At 42.3% G+C, this 18,333-nt stretch overlaps 2 protein-coding genes across 8 annotated transcripts in view; both read left to right on the top strand.

Annotated features, from left to right (window-relative positions):
- Positions 1–7,944, top strand: part of LOC149126884 (uncharacterized) — a gene marked incomplete at its 5' end in the record, with an annotated part of 46,317 nt that extends 38,373 nt beyond the window's left edge. The window contains 2 exons of the mRNA XM_089330549.1: positions 1,475–1,614; positions 2,245–7,944. Of these exons, the coding sequence (XP_089186675.1) occupies positions 1,475–1,561 (87 nt within the window). The remainder of the gene's footprint in view (positions 1–1,474; positions 1,615–2,244) is intronic.
- The window catches only part of DYRK1A (dual specificity tyrosine phosphorylation regulated kinase 1A), a 144,966-nt gene that overhangs the window by 39,194 nt on the left and 87,439 nt on the right, over positions 1–18,333 (top strand). For 2 of the 7 annotated variants that reach the window (XM_008274878.5, XM_017350781.4), the window contains exon 2: positions 16,749–16,834. The exons of 4 other annotated variants lie outside the window; for them this stretch is intronic. In XM_008274878.5, the coding sequence (XP_008273100.1) occupies positions 16,825–16,834 (10 nt within the window). In that variant the 5' untranslated portion in view covers positions 16,749–16,824. Of the gene's footprint in view, positions 1–16,748; positions 16,835–18,159; positions 18,253–18,333 lie in introns of all 7 variants that reach the window. One more of the 7 variants, XM_070071824.2, reaches the window with a different exon arrangement.

Below are 18,333 nucleotides of genomic sequence, written 5' to 3'. Positions count from 1 at the left end.
TGGAAGAGAGATGATTCTTCTAGGTTTTATTCTTCTGAAATCTGAAATGCTGTAAAATCTGAAACATCTTGAGCATTGCCATGACGCCACTGGTCTGGTGGCTCAGTGTTTACAGGCTTTGTTTAATGTACAGGGGTATTAGAACCTAATGTATAAAGTTACTTTTAGGCTTTGGTAAATGGTGTGTATAAAACATAAATGAATTTTGTGTTTGGATTTTTGCTGTCATCCCTAAGATACCTCATTATATATATGTAAATATTCCAAAACTCAAGGCTCTTATGATCTCAGAGGCATTGGGGATGAGGAATACTCAGCCTGTAATATGTTAGTGATGCGGGCCGTTAAGTGAAGGCCAGGCCAGCTGCTCGGATTCTAGTAAGAACCCTGCCTCCCACCTCACGGGGGAACCATGGCCACGGCAGGTGGTGTGGGTCCCAGTTTGTGCAGAGTGACTGGGGGCTGCTACTAAGGAAGCAATGCTCCTGTTATCCTGTGCCTTTTTTTTTGATTTAGTCTCCGTCTACTTTCCTGTAACATCGTACTTATTCTTGGTTTTAGTCCTGTCTTCAACTACAGGGAGCAAGTCAGCTCATTGCTTCTTTGTGGTGCTTGTTTAATTTTTGAAAACATGTATTTCTCAGTCTTGCATTGCCTTGATCAAACAGGCTGGTACTTCCAGATCCCCAGCTACTTTTCATTTTCTCACCAGTTTTTTATGTACAAATGAAAAGAATTGTGAACTTGGAAAAGTTTACAAAGACTTCAAATTCAGGCTTACCAGTCAAATTCTTGGAAAGGCTATTTCTTATACTTCCCCTTACTCAAATCTAACTAGTTTCTCTACTGTCTCTTGTAGCCATAGCATGGTTTCCAGGGCACCACTTGGGTGATTTTGTTTGTTTCTTTCCCACATTGCACTCTGAGGGCCATGAGGGGAGGCATGGTGACAGGAAGTCCCGCCCTGTGCTTCTAGTACTTGGTGCTTATTTGTTGAAATGAATGATGGATTTAACTGTGTTCTTGTTGTGACATAATCTGATGTTCTGGAGGTCATTTGTATTCAGTGATGCAAAATTAATTTGTTTATATTAACAGGCATAAAAAAGTTCTCAATATAGAAGTTACGAAGTGTATACAGGTGTGTGTGTGAGATTGTCCTTAGGTCCGTTGTCTGGACTCCCGCTCTGTTGCCCCTGCAGTCTCTTTCCCATACTATTGTTAACAATTGCCTGTTATCTTTCTGGACATCTTCTGGTACATATTCATTTTTGTATAAGTGTTCTTGTTCTCGTTATATGCATATATTTAAACATCTGTGTAGCGTTGTAGTTTGATGCACAGTTAAAATGGCAGTTGAATAAATACTATTTCACTTCTGTCATTGGTTTAATAGTCAAACCTTTTCAATGTGTGTTACTTAAAAACTCTCTTACCTTTGTTGACATTACATTTTTTTTTCTTTTTTTTAAAGGTGTATGTGTTTTATTTCAAAGAGCAACAGAGAGAGAAAGGGAGAGATAGAGATCTCTTACCTGCTGGTTTACTCCCGAAATGGTAGCAACGGCTGGGGCTGGGACAGCTGAAGCCAGGAATTCCATCCTGGTGTCCCATGTGAGTAGCAGGGACCCAGGTACTTGGGCCATCTTCCACACCTTCCCAGTGTATCAGTGGGGTGCTGGATTGGAAGTGGAGCAGCTGGGACTTGAACCAGGGCTCATAAGGGATGCCGGATCACAAGCATAGCCTGACCCGCTGTGCCACTATATGTGCTCCCATGTTGCTGTCATACACGCATCAGTAAGGCACAGAAACCTTGCTAGACCTCACTTTCCACTTCTAGTAAAGGAGTGATGTGAATGAAGCGAAATGAAAAACTCTATTTCTAAGTCTGATAAGTTCTACGTTGTTATGTGATTGATCTGTTTGAGATATCATGAAGAATGTATTATTCTGTATAATATGAAAAAGTATAGAAATCACATGTGACTGGGTAGCAAATGGAAATTGGGGAGAGGTTAAAATATGGAGGAGTGACTGCAGAGTGGCACACTGACACTAGTAGTGGGATCTGTGTGTGCTGTGGACTTGGCAGCAGGTGGTTTGAGCTGTGTGGATCCCTTCAAGGGGGCTGATGACATCCAGTTTTACTTATACTCCCTGAATTTGCTCAGTAAAACTTTACCTTTGTTAATACAAAGAATGCTTCTTTTTTATTTATTTATTTATTTATTTTTTTAACAGGCAGAATGGACAGTGAGAGAGAGAGACAGAGAGAAAGGTCTTCCTTTGCCGTTGGTTCACCCTCCAATGGCCACCGCTGCAGCCGGCGCACCGCGCTGATCCGATGGCAGGAACCAGGAGCCAGGTGCTTTTCCTGGTCTCCCATGGGGTGCAGGGCCCAAGCACCTGGGCCATCCTCCACTGCACTCCCTGGCCATAGCAGAGAGCTGGCCTGGAAGAGGGGCAACCGGGACAGAATCCGGCGCTCCGACCGGGACTAGAACCCGGTGTGCCGGCGCCGCAAGGTGGAGGATTAGCCTATTGAGCCACGGCGCCGGCTCATGGTAAATGTTTCTCTGTTTCCTAAAAGAGAGGCTAACAAAAGAACAAACAAAAAGCCCTGCAAGTTTTGCTCAGTCATAGTGTGTTTGTAAGCTCTGCTGTGATAAGTGTCCCTGAATCATTAAATTTCTTTTAATTAACTGCTTTTGCCTAATAGGTCACTTATTTTTTTTAATTTTAAAAAAGATTAATTTATTTGAAAGAGTTACAGGGAGAGGTAGACACACACACACACACACACACACACGGGGTGGGGGGTGGGGGAGGTAGATAGGTCTTCTGTCTGCTGATTCACTCCTCAAATGGCTGCAACACCCAGAGCTGAGCTGATTTGAAGCTGGGAGCCAGGAGCTTCTCTGGGTCTCCCATGTGGGTATAGGGGTCCAAAGACTTGGGCCATCCTCCACTGCTTTCCCAGGTGCATTAGCAGGGAATTGGATTGGAAGTGGAACAGCTGGGACTTGAACCTGGTGCCCATGTAGGTTGCCAGTGCTGCAGGCCAGGACGTTAACTTCTGCACCACAGCGGCAGTCCCAGATCACTGGTTTTATAGTTTAAGGATTGCTATACTGTTATTTGAAGATTTACTTACTTTATATTTGAAAGGCAGAGTTGGAGTGGGAGGCAGAAAGGGGTTGGGGAGGAGAGAGGGAATTAGTCTTCCATCTGCTGTTTCATTCCCCAACTGCCCATATGGGATGCTGGCATTGCAGGGGGAGACTTCACTTGCTACACCACAATGCCCACCCTCATCTTGAAAATTTAACTCACTTATTTGAGTTAATAAAACAACCCAAAGTAGATGTCTTAGCAGATGAGTTGGTGTGCTGATTATGTTTTCTTCTGTTAACAGTCAATTCTAGCTGAGGAACTGGTCTTCTGGAGGGTGAGATGAACAGGGCTTTTCCTGCTTTGGGGGCTGGATGTTAGCATACACCTGGTCAGGTGAAGGTGCAGTGGCGTCCCATGGTCATCACGGTGAGATGTCGCCTGGGAGGGGTTAGGAGGCACTCAGGTCTGTGTGAGTATGGGAAGAGACTTCACAGGGGAGAAAGCACTGGAGTTGGGTTTGGAGCATGGTATTGATGGGCAGAAATGGCAAAGGAAGGTTCATGGGAGAATTTGAGCAAAAAAGTGGTATTTGGGGAGTGGGACTTTGTCCATTGTGGCTGGGGTATGGGCTGGAGCAAGTGTGTGCTCAGGGAGGAGACTGAAAAGGTGCAGCAAATAGTAATAGAAACTGTAACTGCATAAAGAAGCGAGCTTGTGTGTGTTGGAGCACCTACTTGGCAGTGTCTTAATTAAATAGGTTGCTGCGGGCTGTGTCCTGGAGAATCTGAAAGGAAGTTTTGTGGGTCCAGTTAGTGGGGTACCTGGCAGTTGAACCACAGAGGCTCACTGTGGCTCAGGCTTTGAATGCCAGGCTAAGCACCACCAGGCACTTTTCTATGGATGGTGATAACCTAGCAGGATGTTAACTGATTTTTATAAAGGAGAATCTTTGTCTATTATCACAAGCTTTTTACCTCTGTTGGAGTTTCAAAAAGTGAAACTGCTTGGTAGTTACTGTCATGGTTGTGACCTATAGCTAGATTCCATGAAGAAGTGTTATTTTATGTTAAGATGAAAGCTAAATTTCCTAGGTAAGTGAATTTCTTAGGTAATGCATATTTAGAAAAGCTATGATGCATTTGTATAGAATTTTTAGCCAGGAACATTCATTATGAGTAATTCTTTATATTCTAGAATTTTTTTTTCTGTTAATTTATTTTACTCTTTTGAGACCGTGCTTTGGGGAATGTTTTGGGAGTCCATTCCAATATAACATATGACTTTTCCCCTGATGTACAGTAGTTATTAGATGAACTTAAAATGATACACAGTGTTGTATCACGTGGGTGTAGATAATCTATATCACCTTTATGGTGAATATTTATTATTTCTAATTTATTTAAATTATTTTTATTTACCCGAAAGGCAGAGAGAGAGAGAATCGATCTTCCACCTGCTACTCATTCCCCAAATGCCTGCAATAGCCAGGGCTGGGACAGGCTGAAGCCAGGTGCTCAGAACTCCATCCAGGCTTCCCACGTGGGTGCCCGGGACCCAAGGACTGGAGCCATCACTGCTGCTTCCCATGGTGAGCAGCAGCAGGAAGTTGAAATTGGAAGTGGAGCCGGGACTTGGACTCAGGCACTCCAGTCAGTGTGTGATAAGGACATCCCAAGCAGCATCCACTACACCAGTGTCTGCCCCGTAGTTTAGTTTAAAGATTAAAATGGATTTCTAAAAGCGGAGATTCAACAGGGGCAAACTAGACTGCAAATGAAACATGAACCAGTGCTGTGGACGTAAGCACTTAAAATGAGAGAATTGTGTTGGCATAAGTACTGTTGCCAGGGCCCATGTGGGTATCAGTGTACTGTGTCTAGATTGGTAGGTCATAAATTGAGCAACAAACCATGACATTTGAATATGAAAAACCTGTTATTTGTTAAGATTTGAGAAGAGAGAGCGAGACCCTCGCTGTTGAGCTGAAGCGGAGGAATAGATCTAGAAGGAAAGTGTTGTGTAGGCGCTGTTTTCTGTTTCTTTAGACTGCAGGAAAAACAGGGTGAGCTTAAGTTGGCATGTGGGGATTTAGAATATGGTTTGTGACCAAATATTGAAAGTTACTGGAATAGTTATCAGGAGAATCCTTTGAAATGGGTAAATTTACATTGTACTTAGGATTTTATTCTGTTTAAAGAGAGACTGGTTTAATATTTTTTGAAAAGGCTATTTCAGACTTTCATTTGTAAGCTTTATATTTTTCCAGTTTTCTTTTTGTGTGTCTGTTAGTCTTAAATGGAACATAGAAAACAGTCATGCTATATTAGTGTTTTTCTATTTACTTGAAAGGCAGAGAGAGAGAGAGAGAGAGAGGGAGGAAGGAAGGGAGGGAGGGATATCTTTCATCCGCTGGTTCTTTCCCCAGTTCACTGCCACAGCCAGGACTGGGCCAGGCCAAAGCCAGGAGGCTCATGCTGGTTGCCCATGTGGATGGCAGAGACGCAAGCACTTCACCCGTCCTCCACCGCTTTCCTGGGCACCTTAGCAGAGGCTGTATTGGAAGTGGAGCGTCAGGACTCTAATTGGCGCTCATATGTGATGCTGCTGTTGCAGGCAGTGGCTTAACCCACTGTACCACAATGCTGGCCCTGAGTGTTGGTGGTTTTGACCGAAAGAACTACCCCAAACAGGAAGACAGAATTCCACCCGTGTAGCTAGAGATCATGTCCATGTGTATTGAGTTGCTTTCTAAAATTGAATATTCAGTTTATTGATACCAGTAGAATTTGAAGTATGAATGTGGAAATGTTGACATTAACAAATAAATCGTGTGTGTTAAGATTGTGTGACTGCTGATACAGTGCCATGCCTAATCACTTTTATAGAATTTTCATTGATCACTAAAATTCTAGGTTAAAGATTTTGAAGTTCAAGATTGTGTTTTATTACAAAATACACATTCATTGTAGAAAATGTAGAAAATGTAGAACAGAATAACAGTTTTCTGCAGTTCCTTTCTGCAGAGATAACAACTATTTGCATTTTGTGTAAATGTAAATTCTGCCAATTTCTTCTGTGCATAACTTTTTCCTAAAAAACAAATAAATACCACATGGTATCTGAATACTGCTTTTTTTTTTTTTTTAAGAATCAGTTCTTTTATTTTATTTATTTATTTGAGAGATAGTTACAAATAGAGAGAGAGAGAGAGAGGCAGGCCTTCCATCTGCTGGTTCACTCCCCAAATGGCCGGAGCTGGGCCGATTGAAGCCAGGAGCTTCTGTTGGGTTTCCCACGTGGCTGCAGGGGCCTAAGCACTTGGGCCATCTTCTACTGCTTTATGAGGCTGTAGCAGAGAGCTGGATTGGAAGTGGAGCAGCCGGGATTCAAACCTGTGCCCACATGGGATGCTAGCACTACAGGTGGTGGCTTTACCCGCTACGCCACAGCGCCGGCCCCTGCATGCTGTTTTTATAACCCATTTTTTGTACACAAGATGAATCTTTCCTTTGTTTTTACTCCTCAATGTCAGTCTGTTTGTGGAACATGTACTGTGATATGAAAGGATATGAGACCTAGTAGTACGTCTCACCAAGCAGTAGATATCACTTGACTGTGTATACAAAATAGCTTCCAAGGACTATTGGTAGACAACTAAACACAAGTTCAGAGGATGGGATGGAGTGACTTTAAACTGATGGAAGGGACTTGACGTGATCTTGAAGATGGTTAAGCTTAGGTAAATAGTGGGTAAAGTTTACATGGCGAAATGGCTGGGCCATTGTGGGTATGAGGAGGTTATGTACATTTTATGTAATGATAGAATGCCACCTTGAATTCTGAGTTCAGCACAATAAGACTTGGTCAGATGCTCTTACATGATGAAGGGATTAGACACAGGTTGAAAGTCATGTTTCAGGAAGGTAGTGTAGCAGCTACATGCAGAGTGGACTGAGGCAAGGGCTAAGATGGCTTTAAAACTCAGTGGTTCCCAACTGGTTGTCTTGAGGAATCACCTAGAAGGTTGTTGTTATTTTATTTTTTAATAAATTCTAGTGTCCTTGTCCATCCTTCCTGAATCTGGATCTTTAGAGTGGAGTCTGAAATCCAATTACGGGAACTCTCCCATATTGCTTCTCACACACCAGCAAGCCTGGGTTGTACTTAATTCCAGAAAGCATCTGTCATACCTTGGGCGAGGACCTGGACCACTGTGATTAAAGTGGGCGTGGAATAGAGTGCAGAGGGGTGCTAAGATTCAGCAGTAGATGCAGAAGTCAGCAAGTGCTAATGAATTCTTGCACGGATGGTGGTGCTGGGGGGTAGAGATGGGGAGTTAGACCAGATGCATTTTGGACATAGTGAATTGAGAGGCAGCTGTCCAGCAGCTTGTTGACATTAAGTAAGGAGTTAGAGAAAAGAGGTCAGAATCATTAGTTCAGAGTAAACCTTTGAAAATACTTCTTCTGGGCCGGCGCCGCGGCTCACTAGGCTAATCCTCCGCCTTGCGGCGCTTGCACACTGGGTTCTAGTCCCGGTCGGGGCGCCGGATTCTGTCCCGGTTGCCCCTCTTCCAGGCTAGCTCTCTGCTGTGGCCAGGGAGTGCAGTGGAGGATGGTCAAAGTGCTTGGGCCCCGCACCCCATGGGAGACCAGGAGAAGTACCTGGCTCCTGCCATCGGATCAGCGCAGTGCGCCGGCCATTGGAGGGTGAACCAATGGCAAAGGAAGACCTTTCTCTCTGTCTCTCTCTCACTGTCCACTCTGCCTGTCAAAAAATAAAAAAAAAAAAAATTGATAAAAAGAAAATACTTCTTCTGAAGGGAAATATGTACAGAGAAATGATAGAGGGCCAAGGATAGAATGAGAGATAACATGAGGTTACAGGTACATGTGAAGGAGAGATGGACAATTTGGAGGATAACTGATTTCCCAAAATAGTGACATACATTTTAAGAATTTTCTCAAAATGTTTGTTTGTAGATTTATTTTCATTTTTTTATATAAAGGACACAGAGAGAGACTGAGATCTTCTGTCTACTGGTTTCCTTCCCAAATGCCTGTGACAGCTGGGGCTAGGCCTGACTGAAGCAAGGAGACAGGAACTCAGTCAAGTCTCCCAAGTGGGTGGCAGGGACTCAAGTACTTGAGCCATCACCTGTTGCCTCCCACGGTGTGCATTAGCAGGGAGCTGAAATCACAAGTTGGGATTTGAATCCATGTTTTGAGCATTTGAACATGTGTCCAAGCAGCATTTTACCTGTTGTACTAAAAATCCACCCCAAATTTTGATAATTTTTAAGAGGGTGGAATTTCTATACAAGTTAGAGGGTAGCAAACAAAATTAGTAAATCTAAACTACTTTTGCTACCCTTAGCAATGGACTTGGTGGAGGATATATAATCTGTTAATGATATATTTTTTTAAAAGATTTATTTATTTGAAAGGCAGAGTTAGAGAGAGGTAGAGGTTTTCTATCTGCTGGTTCACCCCCGACATGGCTGCAACAGCCGGGACCTGGGCCAATCCGAAGCCAGGAGCCAGGAGCTTCCTGTGGGTCCCCCACGCAGGTGCAGGGGCCCAAGCACTTGGACCATCCTCTACTACTTTCCCAGGCCATAGCAGAGAGCTGGATTGGAAGATGAGCATCCGGGACTCAAAATGGTACCCATATGGGATGCTGGCACCACAGGTGGTGGCTTTACCTGCTACGCCACAGCATCTCGTCTTGATGTGTTTTTGGTTAGTTCTGGGTCTGGTGGTTTTTCTGTTCTTTTGAAATGCAGAGATAATTAATAGCAGTGGCTTATAAAACCATATATAATTATATACCTATAAAAGTACCTAGAACCAACTAGATATATTCATGTACTGAAATAAATTAGTTATATATTTTATATAGAAAACTGTATATATTTGTATATGTTGCACATTAGACAGTTCTGTTTAGGAAATTCAGTTCTTGCAGAAAAAAGAGAATAGGGCAATTTTCCAGTGCATTTTTTAAAAGCTAGTTATGAGAAGGGCCTGCAGGCTACTGGTTGAATATAATCTTCACATCTCTTCTGTCTGATACAGTGCTTTGTTTAGGGAATACATGCATAAATGGAAGTACCTAGCACCAAGCACAGAATTGAATCTTGATTCATTCCCAGAGCACCCAGAGGTTAGCAGTCATGGCTTTTAAGTTTCTCTTGTGATCTAGAACTGATTTGAATAATAGAGTTTAAGCACAGGGCAGGTGTTTGGCCTGCTGGATAGGGCACTGGTCATGATGCCTATGTCCTGTGTTGGAATACTTGGATTTAAGTGCTGTCTCTGGCTCCTGATTCCTCCCTCCCTGCTGATACAGATCTTGGCAGGCTGCTATGATGGCTCTGTTGTGCTACTGCCACTACATTGGAGATCTAGATTGAGTTCATGAAACACAAAATGAAAAAAAAAAGTGGCAGTAAAAAGATTTGTAAGCACCACATCAGTATGAGATTGAACTGTGGGCAAGCTTGTTTCATTCTGTGTATAACTAAAATAGTACTTAGTGTTGACTTTAAGCAAACTTAGAATTGAACCTTCTGGAACTTAGGTCTGAATCATGGGGATATTTCCTGGTCTGTATCCTAGGTCTGTACCCCAGGGATATTTCCTGGTATCTAATGTATATGGTACTCTGTGGTAGTGGGAGTTTTCCTGAAGAGTTCTGTGGTCTGAGAATTCATGTTGGGAGGAACTCAATAGAAGCAAATAGATAAATATGTTGATAGCCATGGGTTATTGGAAGCCTATGCAAATCATTATAGATGTTTTTATATTTACTGATGGGAGACAAAGATAGCAAACAAAACAGAATGTCAGTGGTAGTTTGCACATTTTGAATTTTAGTGACATGGTATCTGGTCTTTATGCCAACTGAAAGTTGTCAGTTTCTCAATCTCCCACTAGTTTGAGAAGACGTGTTTGTCAGTGAATCATACATTGTTGCAGATAATGTGCTGTCCCTTTTCTCCATGAGTTGCTGTATCCCAACACTTCATACCTGATTCAGCCTCAGTGGGCCCAGATGCAGTCCTGGAGACTGAGTCATATACCTGAGATAGCAAAAGTTGTGGTCAAAATTAATTAATTAAGAAGATTTATTTATTTATAAGATTTATTTATTATTTGAAAGGCAGAGTTACAGAGACAAAGAGACAGTGAAGGAGAGAGAAAGGTCTTCCATCCACTGGCTCACTCCCCAAATTGCCACAACAGTCAGAGCCAAGCCAATCCAAAGCCAGGAGCCAGGAGCTTCTTCTGGGTCTCCCATTTGGGTGCAGGGGCCCAAGGACTTGGGCCATCCTCCACTGCTTTCCCAGGCCACAGCAGGGAGCTGGATGGGAAGTGAGCAGCCGAGGCTTTATTTGTGTGAAAGTCAGGGAGAGAACGAGAGGAGCACGAGCACTTCCATCCACTGGTTCCCTTCTTACAGCCGCAGTTTCCAGGGCCGGGCCAGGCTGAAGCCAGGAACTTCTCTCAGGTTTCCCCTGCTGTGCCACAACACCGGCCCACTGGAATTTATTTAATCCACTCAGCTGTTCTCGAACCTCCTCCCTAGTGCTTAGTGGAGATTATATGACTTCTTCTCATGTAATTTCATGACAGATCCCATGCAAGTTATTTTCAGCTACTCTCCGCTCTCTAGATGCCATTGCAATAGCATAATCCTAAGACCCAGGTGTATCATCCTTTATGTTCTTGCCCAAGACTTTCATGCAAAAAAGAAACAAAAAGACTCATCTGCCATTGGTTATTGCTTTTTCATAAACAGAATATATAATAATTGTTTTATTTTGGAATAAAAATTTCTCTACTGTCATTGAGACAGAAAGTGAGTATGGGATCTGAAACCAGCCTTCGACACGTTGTTCTTGCATCTTTGTGATTGTCCTCACAACCATTTCTGTGATCTCTAATGAATGGAAGCTTCTTTGTAGTATGTGATGGAGCTTGCAAACTGCACCCTTACACTAGTCAGATTCTTTCTGACCCTTGCTTTCCATTTTGGTGAGGTGGGAGTAACACTGCAACCTACTTGTGGGGCTGTTTGGAGATGTGATGTGTCAGCACCTGCACAGCCTCTCTGCTGAGTCACTGGTTTGGAAGGCGTGTTCAAGCCGTGTCTGCTCCCTGTAGGTTACTAATGATTTTGGTGGAATAGCACATTTCTAAAGTCTTAGGCGTTCACTGCCCTCTCCTGCTGAAGGTTGTGACTGTCCAAGGGATTTTGTTGAGCACGGTGAATGTTCGTGGCTTTAGGATTTCACTTGAAATCCCCGGTTAGTATACTTTTCTCTGTAATGCCGCTTGACCTTCTTACTGAGAATTAGAGGTAAGGATTTCTGTTTTCTTGTGTGTTAGGTAGAAAAAAACCATGACATTTCCCCAGTTTTTTCCCTTTGACCATTAGAATTCTAGAAAATCTATTTCTAATCTTACTACGTAGAAAAAGAAGCCTTATTTTCTTGTCACTTTAATCTGTTAGTGTAAATGAGCCAAAGTTTATAAGGGATTTAAGTTTTAATTATTGAATTTTTAAAAATATTTATGTATTTGAAAGCAGGAGGCAGAGAGAGGAGAGGCAGAGGCAGAGGCAGAGAGAGAGAGGTCTTCCATCTGCTGGTTCACTCCCCAGATGGCTGCAATGGCCGGAGCTGGGCTGATCTGAAGCCACGAGCCAGGAGCTTCCTCCTGGTCCCCCACGTAGATTCAGGGGCCCAAAGACTTGGGCCATCTTCTACTGCTTTCCCAGGCCATAGCAGAGAGCTGGATCGGAAGTGGAGCAGCTGGGACTCGAACCGGCACCCATATTGGATGCCGGCACTGCAGGCAGCAGCTTCACTCGCTATGCCACAGCGCCGCCCCTGCACTTGCCATTTTAGTTCCATTTCTCCTCGATTAGTCTGGACTTGCTATATCACACCAATGCATTCATTTCAGTCACAGTCTTGCCCCTCTAGATGTTTGTGGATTTGTATTATAAATATCAGTCACCGATGCTTTTGTATTTGTTAAACTTGAGAGAGGGAAAAAGAGCAACTTCCCTTCCGGTGGCTTCACTTTCCAGAGACCTGTGCTGGCCAGGGCAGGGCCAGGAGCTGGGAATGCAACCTCGGGCTCCCATGTGGGTGCCTGAAACCCAGCTGCTTGAGCCATTACTGGTTTCTCTCAGGGTCTGCCTTGATAGGAAGCTGAAGCTGGGCAAGAGGTGGAATTGAACTAAGGCACTGTGATGTGGGGTGGGGCTAAACGCCTGCTCCTGTCGGTACTTTTTAATTAGGTGTCTTGTCCATGACCCCCACCTCCAACTAAGCTGGCTACTTACCTGAGCATAACATGTGTTTATTAACGGGATGTTGAAATTGCACTGTCCCTGAAGATAAGCTGCATACCAATTTTATGCAGTGATTTTCAGACAACTAAAAATGGTTTGTAAGTTTTGCCTCAAAAAACCACTCCTGTTCCTGTGGTAAAGATCAAAGATTTTTTTTTTTTATTAGCATCTAATTGTTACCTGACCATTTGTGAATGACTACAAAGTAGAAATGATGAAAACTTACTGTATGTTTTTCTTTGAAAAAACTTAGAATATGGCTAGGTTTGTAAACTTGTTTAGGAAAATATTGTGCATACAGTTTGTAAAATATTTGGTGTTTGAAATCATCTACTTACTTTCATAAACTAATGTAATACGAGCTTTGTTTGTGAAGAGCAGTTAGAGGACTGGTGTTGTGGTATAGTGGGTTAAGCTGTGACCTGTGGTGCTACCATTACTGCTGAGCGCTACCAGTTCGAGTCCTGGCTGCTCCACTTCTGGTCCAGCTCTCTGCTGATGCCTTGAAGAGCAGCCTAGACCAGCACTTGGGCCCCTGCTACCTACATGGGAGACCTGATTGGAGTTCCAGGCTCCTGGCTTCTGCTGTTTAGGGAATGAGTCTCTTTCTGACTTTAAAAAAGAAGAAGAAGAAGAGTGGTTAGCCTGAAAATGAGGAATCATCAGCAGATCTAAGGAGCTTATCATTACTAAGTATGAGATAGCGTAGCTGCTGTCTGTCAGCAACGTATTTTATAACTCATGGAGATATTATGCCTTTCGCTAAAGAGTCCTTTCCAAATGAGCTAATGATTAATGGGTGACATTTCTAAAAGGTGTCAGAAGATTTTGATGTATATTTTTCTCAAAAATTTTTAAAATTTATTTTCATTTCATGGAGGGCAGGAGGGAAGAAAGAGAAACAGATCTTTCATCTACTGGCTTACTCCCTAAATGCCCACCAAGCTGGGCCTGGGCCTGCCAAAGCCAGAAGCTTTGGAATTCAGTCTGTTCCCCATGTGGGTGGCAGGGACCCAAGTGCTTGGGGCATCACCATTGCCTCTGCAAGAACAGGAAGCTGGAACCGAAAGAGGGCATGGTGGTGCATCTCAAACCCAGTCGCTCTGGTATGGAACGGGAGGGTTCTGAGCAGTGTCCTAACTGCTGTCTGTCCCTGATGTCTGTCTGTTGCCTTTGATATTCAAAACAGTAATGACCAAGTACTTTGGCCCCTGCCACCTGTGTGGGACACCTGGATGGAGTGCTTGGCTCATGGCTTCTGCCTGGCCCAGCCCTGGTTGATGGGCCATTTGGGTGATTTTCAGATGGATAGTCTCCCTCTGTCCCTCTCACCTCCTTCAAATATGTGAATAAATCTTAAAAACAAAGGGGTAAATCTTGAAGCCCAGTAGTGTGATATCTTACTTGATTTTGCTTTCTTCATCTAAAGAGCTTTTTTGTCAGTTATTTATTTCCATTGAAACCATTCAGGTTGTCAGGATGTAAGTAGCATTGTACCAGTATTTTATAGAGGTATAGATGAAGAAAATGTTGTTGAGAACCTAAAGGATTTAACTGTCCATAGTGCTCACAGCTAGTGATTGAATTAATATTTTCTTTTTTTTCCCGTGATGCCAGAAATTTTTTTTCTTTTTTTTCTTTTTTTTGTTTTTTGTCTTTTTTTCTTTTCTTTTTCTTTTACTTTTTCTTTCGTTTTTTTTTTCTTTTTTTTTTTTCTTTCTTCTTGTGTGATGCCAGAATTTTAAAGACTAAACCATTCCCTGGTGAAGATTTGTTAGAAAACGGTGCCTTTTCTGCCCAAATAGTATAATCTCATTGATTTGATTATTATTATTATTATTTTTTTTTTTTTTTTGACAGAGTGGACAGTGAGAGAGAGAGACAGAGAGAAAGGTCTTCCTTTGCCATTGGCTCACCCTCCAATGGCCGCCGCGGCCGGCGCACCGCGCTGATCCGATGGCAGGAGCCAGGAGCCAGGTGCTTTTCCTGGTCTCCCATGGGGTGCAGGGCCCAAGCACCTGGGCCATCCTCCACTGCACTCCCTGGCCACAGCAGAGAGCTGGCCTGGAAGAGGGGCAACCGGGACAGAATCCGGCGCCCCGCCCGGGACTAGAACCCGGTGTGCCGGCGCCGCAGGTGGAGGATTAGCCTAGTGAGCCGCGGCGCCGGCCGATTATTATTTTTTAGTAGATTTTTCTCAAAGGCATAGTGATAGGGCTGAGGGCGGGGAAGGAGGGGGAGGGGAAGGTTGGGATCTCCACCTGTTTGATTTCTCAAATGCCCACAACAACTGGGGCTGGACCAGGCTGAAGCCAGGAGCTAGGAGCGCCACCTGCTACAGGATACGCTGCAGGAAGCTGCACAGAGGCGCCGTGGCCTCGCTCGAAGGCGCTCCAGCAGGAGTGTGGCTTCCGTCGCCGTGCCCATCGCCCACGCCTTGATTATTATTTTCACAAATGAAACTACTCTGATGCAGGACTGTAATATTCAGCCACCCATCTCTCCACACAACCCCAAAACTAGGCCCCAGTTACTTCTAGCTCTAAGGTTTTACTTGACTCCATAGCAACTTCTGGCAGGAAAGAGAATTCTTTAGTAACACAGTCTGGACTATACGTAATGGTTTCAGACACAGGCAATTCCTGATTTAAAAACAATCCCTGCGTAATCCCCTGGCCTTGAGCTTCACCTCAAGTGCTATTTGGAGTACAAAGTTGGAGCTTTAAGTTTTCAAAGTAGTAGAAAAATAAGTGATTTTGGAGCAACAAATACAGAGTCTATATTAAGACCTGTAGGCCTAAAAATTTTATTCTTCAAGCTACCTTCTTTTTTTTTTTTTTTTTTTTTTTTTTTTAAAGATTTATTTATTTGAAAGAGATTCTCTGTCTGCTCATTTAGTCCCCAGACGGCCAGGCCTGTCAGAGCTGGACTCTATCAGGGTCTCCCATGTGTGTTGGGGCCCAACCTCTTGGCCATCTCCTGCTGCTTTGCCAGTCACATTAGTAGGAGTGATGCTCTTATGGGATACCATCGTCGTAGATGGTAGCCTAGCCTGCTGTGTCACTGTGCAGGCCCCAAAAGATTATTAGTATTATTATTTTTAAATTTTGCACCACTATTTGGAATTTACCAATAAGAGGTTCATTTGGGCTAACTGGCATCCTTGATGGAAATTGCCAATACAAGTACTGATGTGAGTTGTTTCAGTCTGGTTGATTTCTTTCCGTAATCTATCTGAAAAGAACTACACTGAGGCAGTGAGAGTTCTGGATGGTGATTTAAGCTGTGCGACAAGTTAGGGACAAACATTAAGCAGGATGATTGGGGTGCCATAGTGTATCATTTAGGGAGTTACAGGCTTCGGAAATTCAGAGTGCTTTCAAAGGAAAACAACTTAGTTTTAGGATTTGTCCTGAGGATCTAGAATGGGAGAGTTGTTGTATTTCTGCTGCAGGGTCCTCAGTGCTGTGACTAGTAATGTCTTTTGGGTTCAGTAGATTTCTTTTTGATATCTTGGGAACATAAGCAAAATTTGATTTGGAATATCTGTTTTATTCTATGGTATTAATTTAAAAAATAATTTTCCCCACTCAGTTCAGTTATAAGCTAGGTTTAAAACTGTTCTTTGCTTCTCTTGTTTTTCTCAATTGATAACAATGAGAGTGCTTTCACTGTCCCATCAGTCATTATGGAATTTGCTGGTTGATTATAAAATATCAGTGGAAGCAGTAAGTAGGAAGTACTGTAAAAGAATTAAAGTAACACAAGAGAAACCACTTGGAGGGTGGGAGAGGGCTCGTGGACTTGTGAGAAGTGACTAGGACTTAATTTCCAAGCAACCTGTAGGTTCATGTGTTCTCTGGGTACAGCACCTTGTTACCCCTGGCACATTTATAGTGAGTTGTGATGTGATGAAGATCAGGGAGTGTAGATCCTCCGTCCCTGCTAAATTAAATGGAGTAATAGAATATTCTGGTTTGTTTGATACCTAGAGGACCTGAAATTTTCAGTGGTAATAGGCACATTTTGGAACCGTTTTTCCTTTTTACTCACAGTTGAACACATTTTATATATAGTTTATTTTGACTAGTGAAGACTAGTGAAAATTATTTTCAAGTAAGGTTATTAGTTAGCAAATTAATTTTGCAAATGTAGAGTAATTCTCTGTATGTGTTTGGGGATTCTAGCTACGTTAGATGCTCTTCAGGTAGGGGTAATTGTTTTGCATCATTATGTCTTATCATAATCTGTTTTTCTTCACACAGTGTTGTAGTTTTGCCGCTGGACTCTTCCCTCCCTTCCCCCACCCCATCAGGATGATATGAGACTTGAAAGAAGACGATGCATACAGGTGACTCAAGTTTTGAAATACAGTAAAACTATGGCTAAGAGAATGTGGGAACTGCTGGTGTATTTTGAATTCGGGAGCTTTCTGATAATTAGCATTGTTGGGGGGATTATTTAGATCAATAAATGCAAACATAGCTGGGATATTTTTGACTTTGAGGCTCAGAAAGATAAGCAGTGATTTATAGTGATAATACAAATACAGCATTGTGGTTGCTAATACTGTAACTTTGTAAAAATTGTCTAATACTCTGGGAATTGAAATTTCTGATAATAAAATAAATATTATATTCACTTTTATTATTGAACCCATATCTAACCTAAGTTCCTATGAGCATACAACATTTTAATAGGACTAGATGTTAGTTTATGAGACTCTTGACAACTAAGTTAAGGATATTATACCCATATTATGGTTCCTTAACAAAATGTGGTCTGGGATTTTGTTACTTCTTTGTTTCTTCCCTACCTGTGTCTCTGTCTTGCTCTTTTTCCCCCACCCCTCCCTTCTTTCTTTTACCATTTGTATTTATATATACGTATAGCAATGTGAAGATGTTTTTGAAAGAATAATTTTGGTTGCTTTTTTATTAATCGAGGTGATCTTATTCATATATGAAAAATAGAGACTATTCCATATGTGGCAATGTTTAAACTGAAGATGCATTGTAGAGTGGGTGAACTTGTATGTTCTTAAATAGGCATTCTGTGAAAACAAGTGATTATATTTTGTAGATGTTGTTAGGGGTAGTTTCAGCTTGATCATATTTATGACATAATGCTTGAATATGCTGTCTTTAAATTTAAAATAAGTAATTACATAAATCTTGAATAGGCATCTAATTACAGTAGTGGTATAGTTGTTAATGCTTTGTGGTTGGTTTTAACTTTTGGTGATTTGGAATTTTTAAAAGGAAAAAAATATCTTTTGACTTTAGAGTGCGATTTTAAAAAGTAATGTTTCATGTGTGCCAATTTGTTTGAAGAAATGTGCTTGAATATGGTATTTATAAGTTATAGATCAAATAATTACATTCTTGAAGGAGTCACGCTTTGTGAGACTATGCTGGTAATTCTGTTTTAAGTCCAAGGTGATTGAGTAATTATCTCCCTAATGCATCTGTCATGTGCACACAGGTGTGCACTAAACATGCCTGTGCATGTTACAGGCGTGCTAGAGACACATTCTGAGTGGCTGATCATTGAAATCAGTGTGATGTTGCTGAATAGCAGCATCATAGAAAATACATAGGAATATCTGCAGAAGCATTTTTAGAATTTGATGAACATTTTGTTGTCAGATTTTACACGTTTGACCTTTTGGTGCAGGAACAGTTTCTCAGCACTGTCAGCTCGCGGCTTGCTCCTTGGGCACTACCCTGCACATGGGCTATACCAAGTAGATGCTCACTTTCAACTGAGGTCAGTAGAGGAACAAAGTATTTTTTTTTTTGATATCTCATAGATTTATCTATGAATGCTAATGCTTTTGGAGATTTCCCT

Source organism: Oryctolagus cuniculus, chromosome 4, assembly GCF_051225735.1.
Source record: "Oryctolagus cuniculus isolate XC-2025 breed Fujian yellow rabbit chromosome 4, ASM5122573v1, whole genome shotgun sequence".
Taxonomy (NCBI): domain Eukaryota; kingdom Metazoa; phylum Chordata; class Mammalia; order Lagomorpha; family Leporidae; genus Oryctolagus; species Oryctolagus cuniculus.
This window is presented reverse-complemented; position numbering and strand designations above follow the sequence as displayed.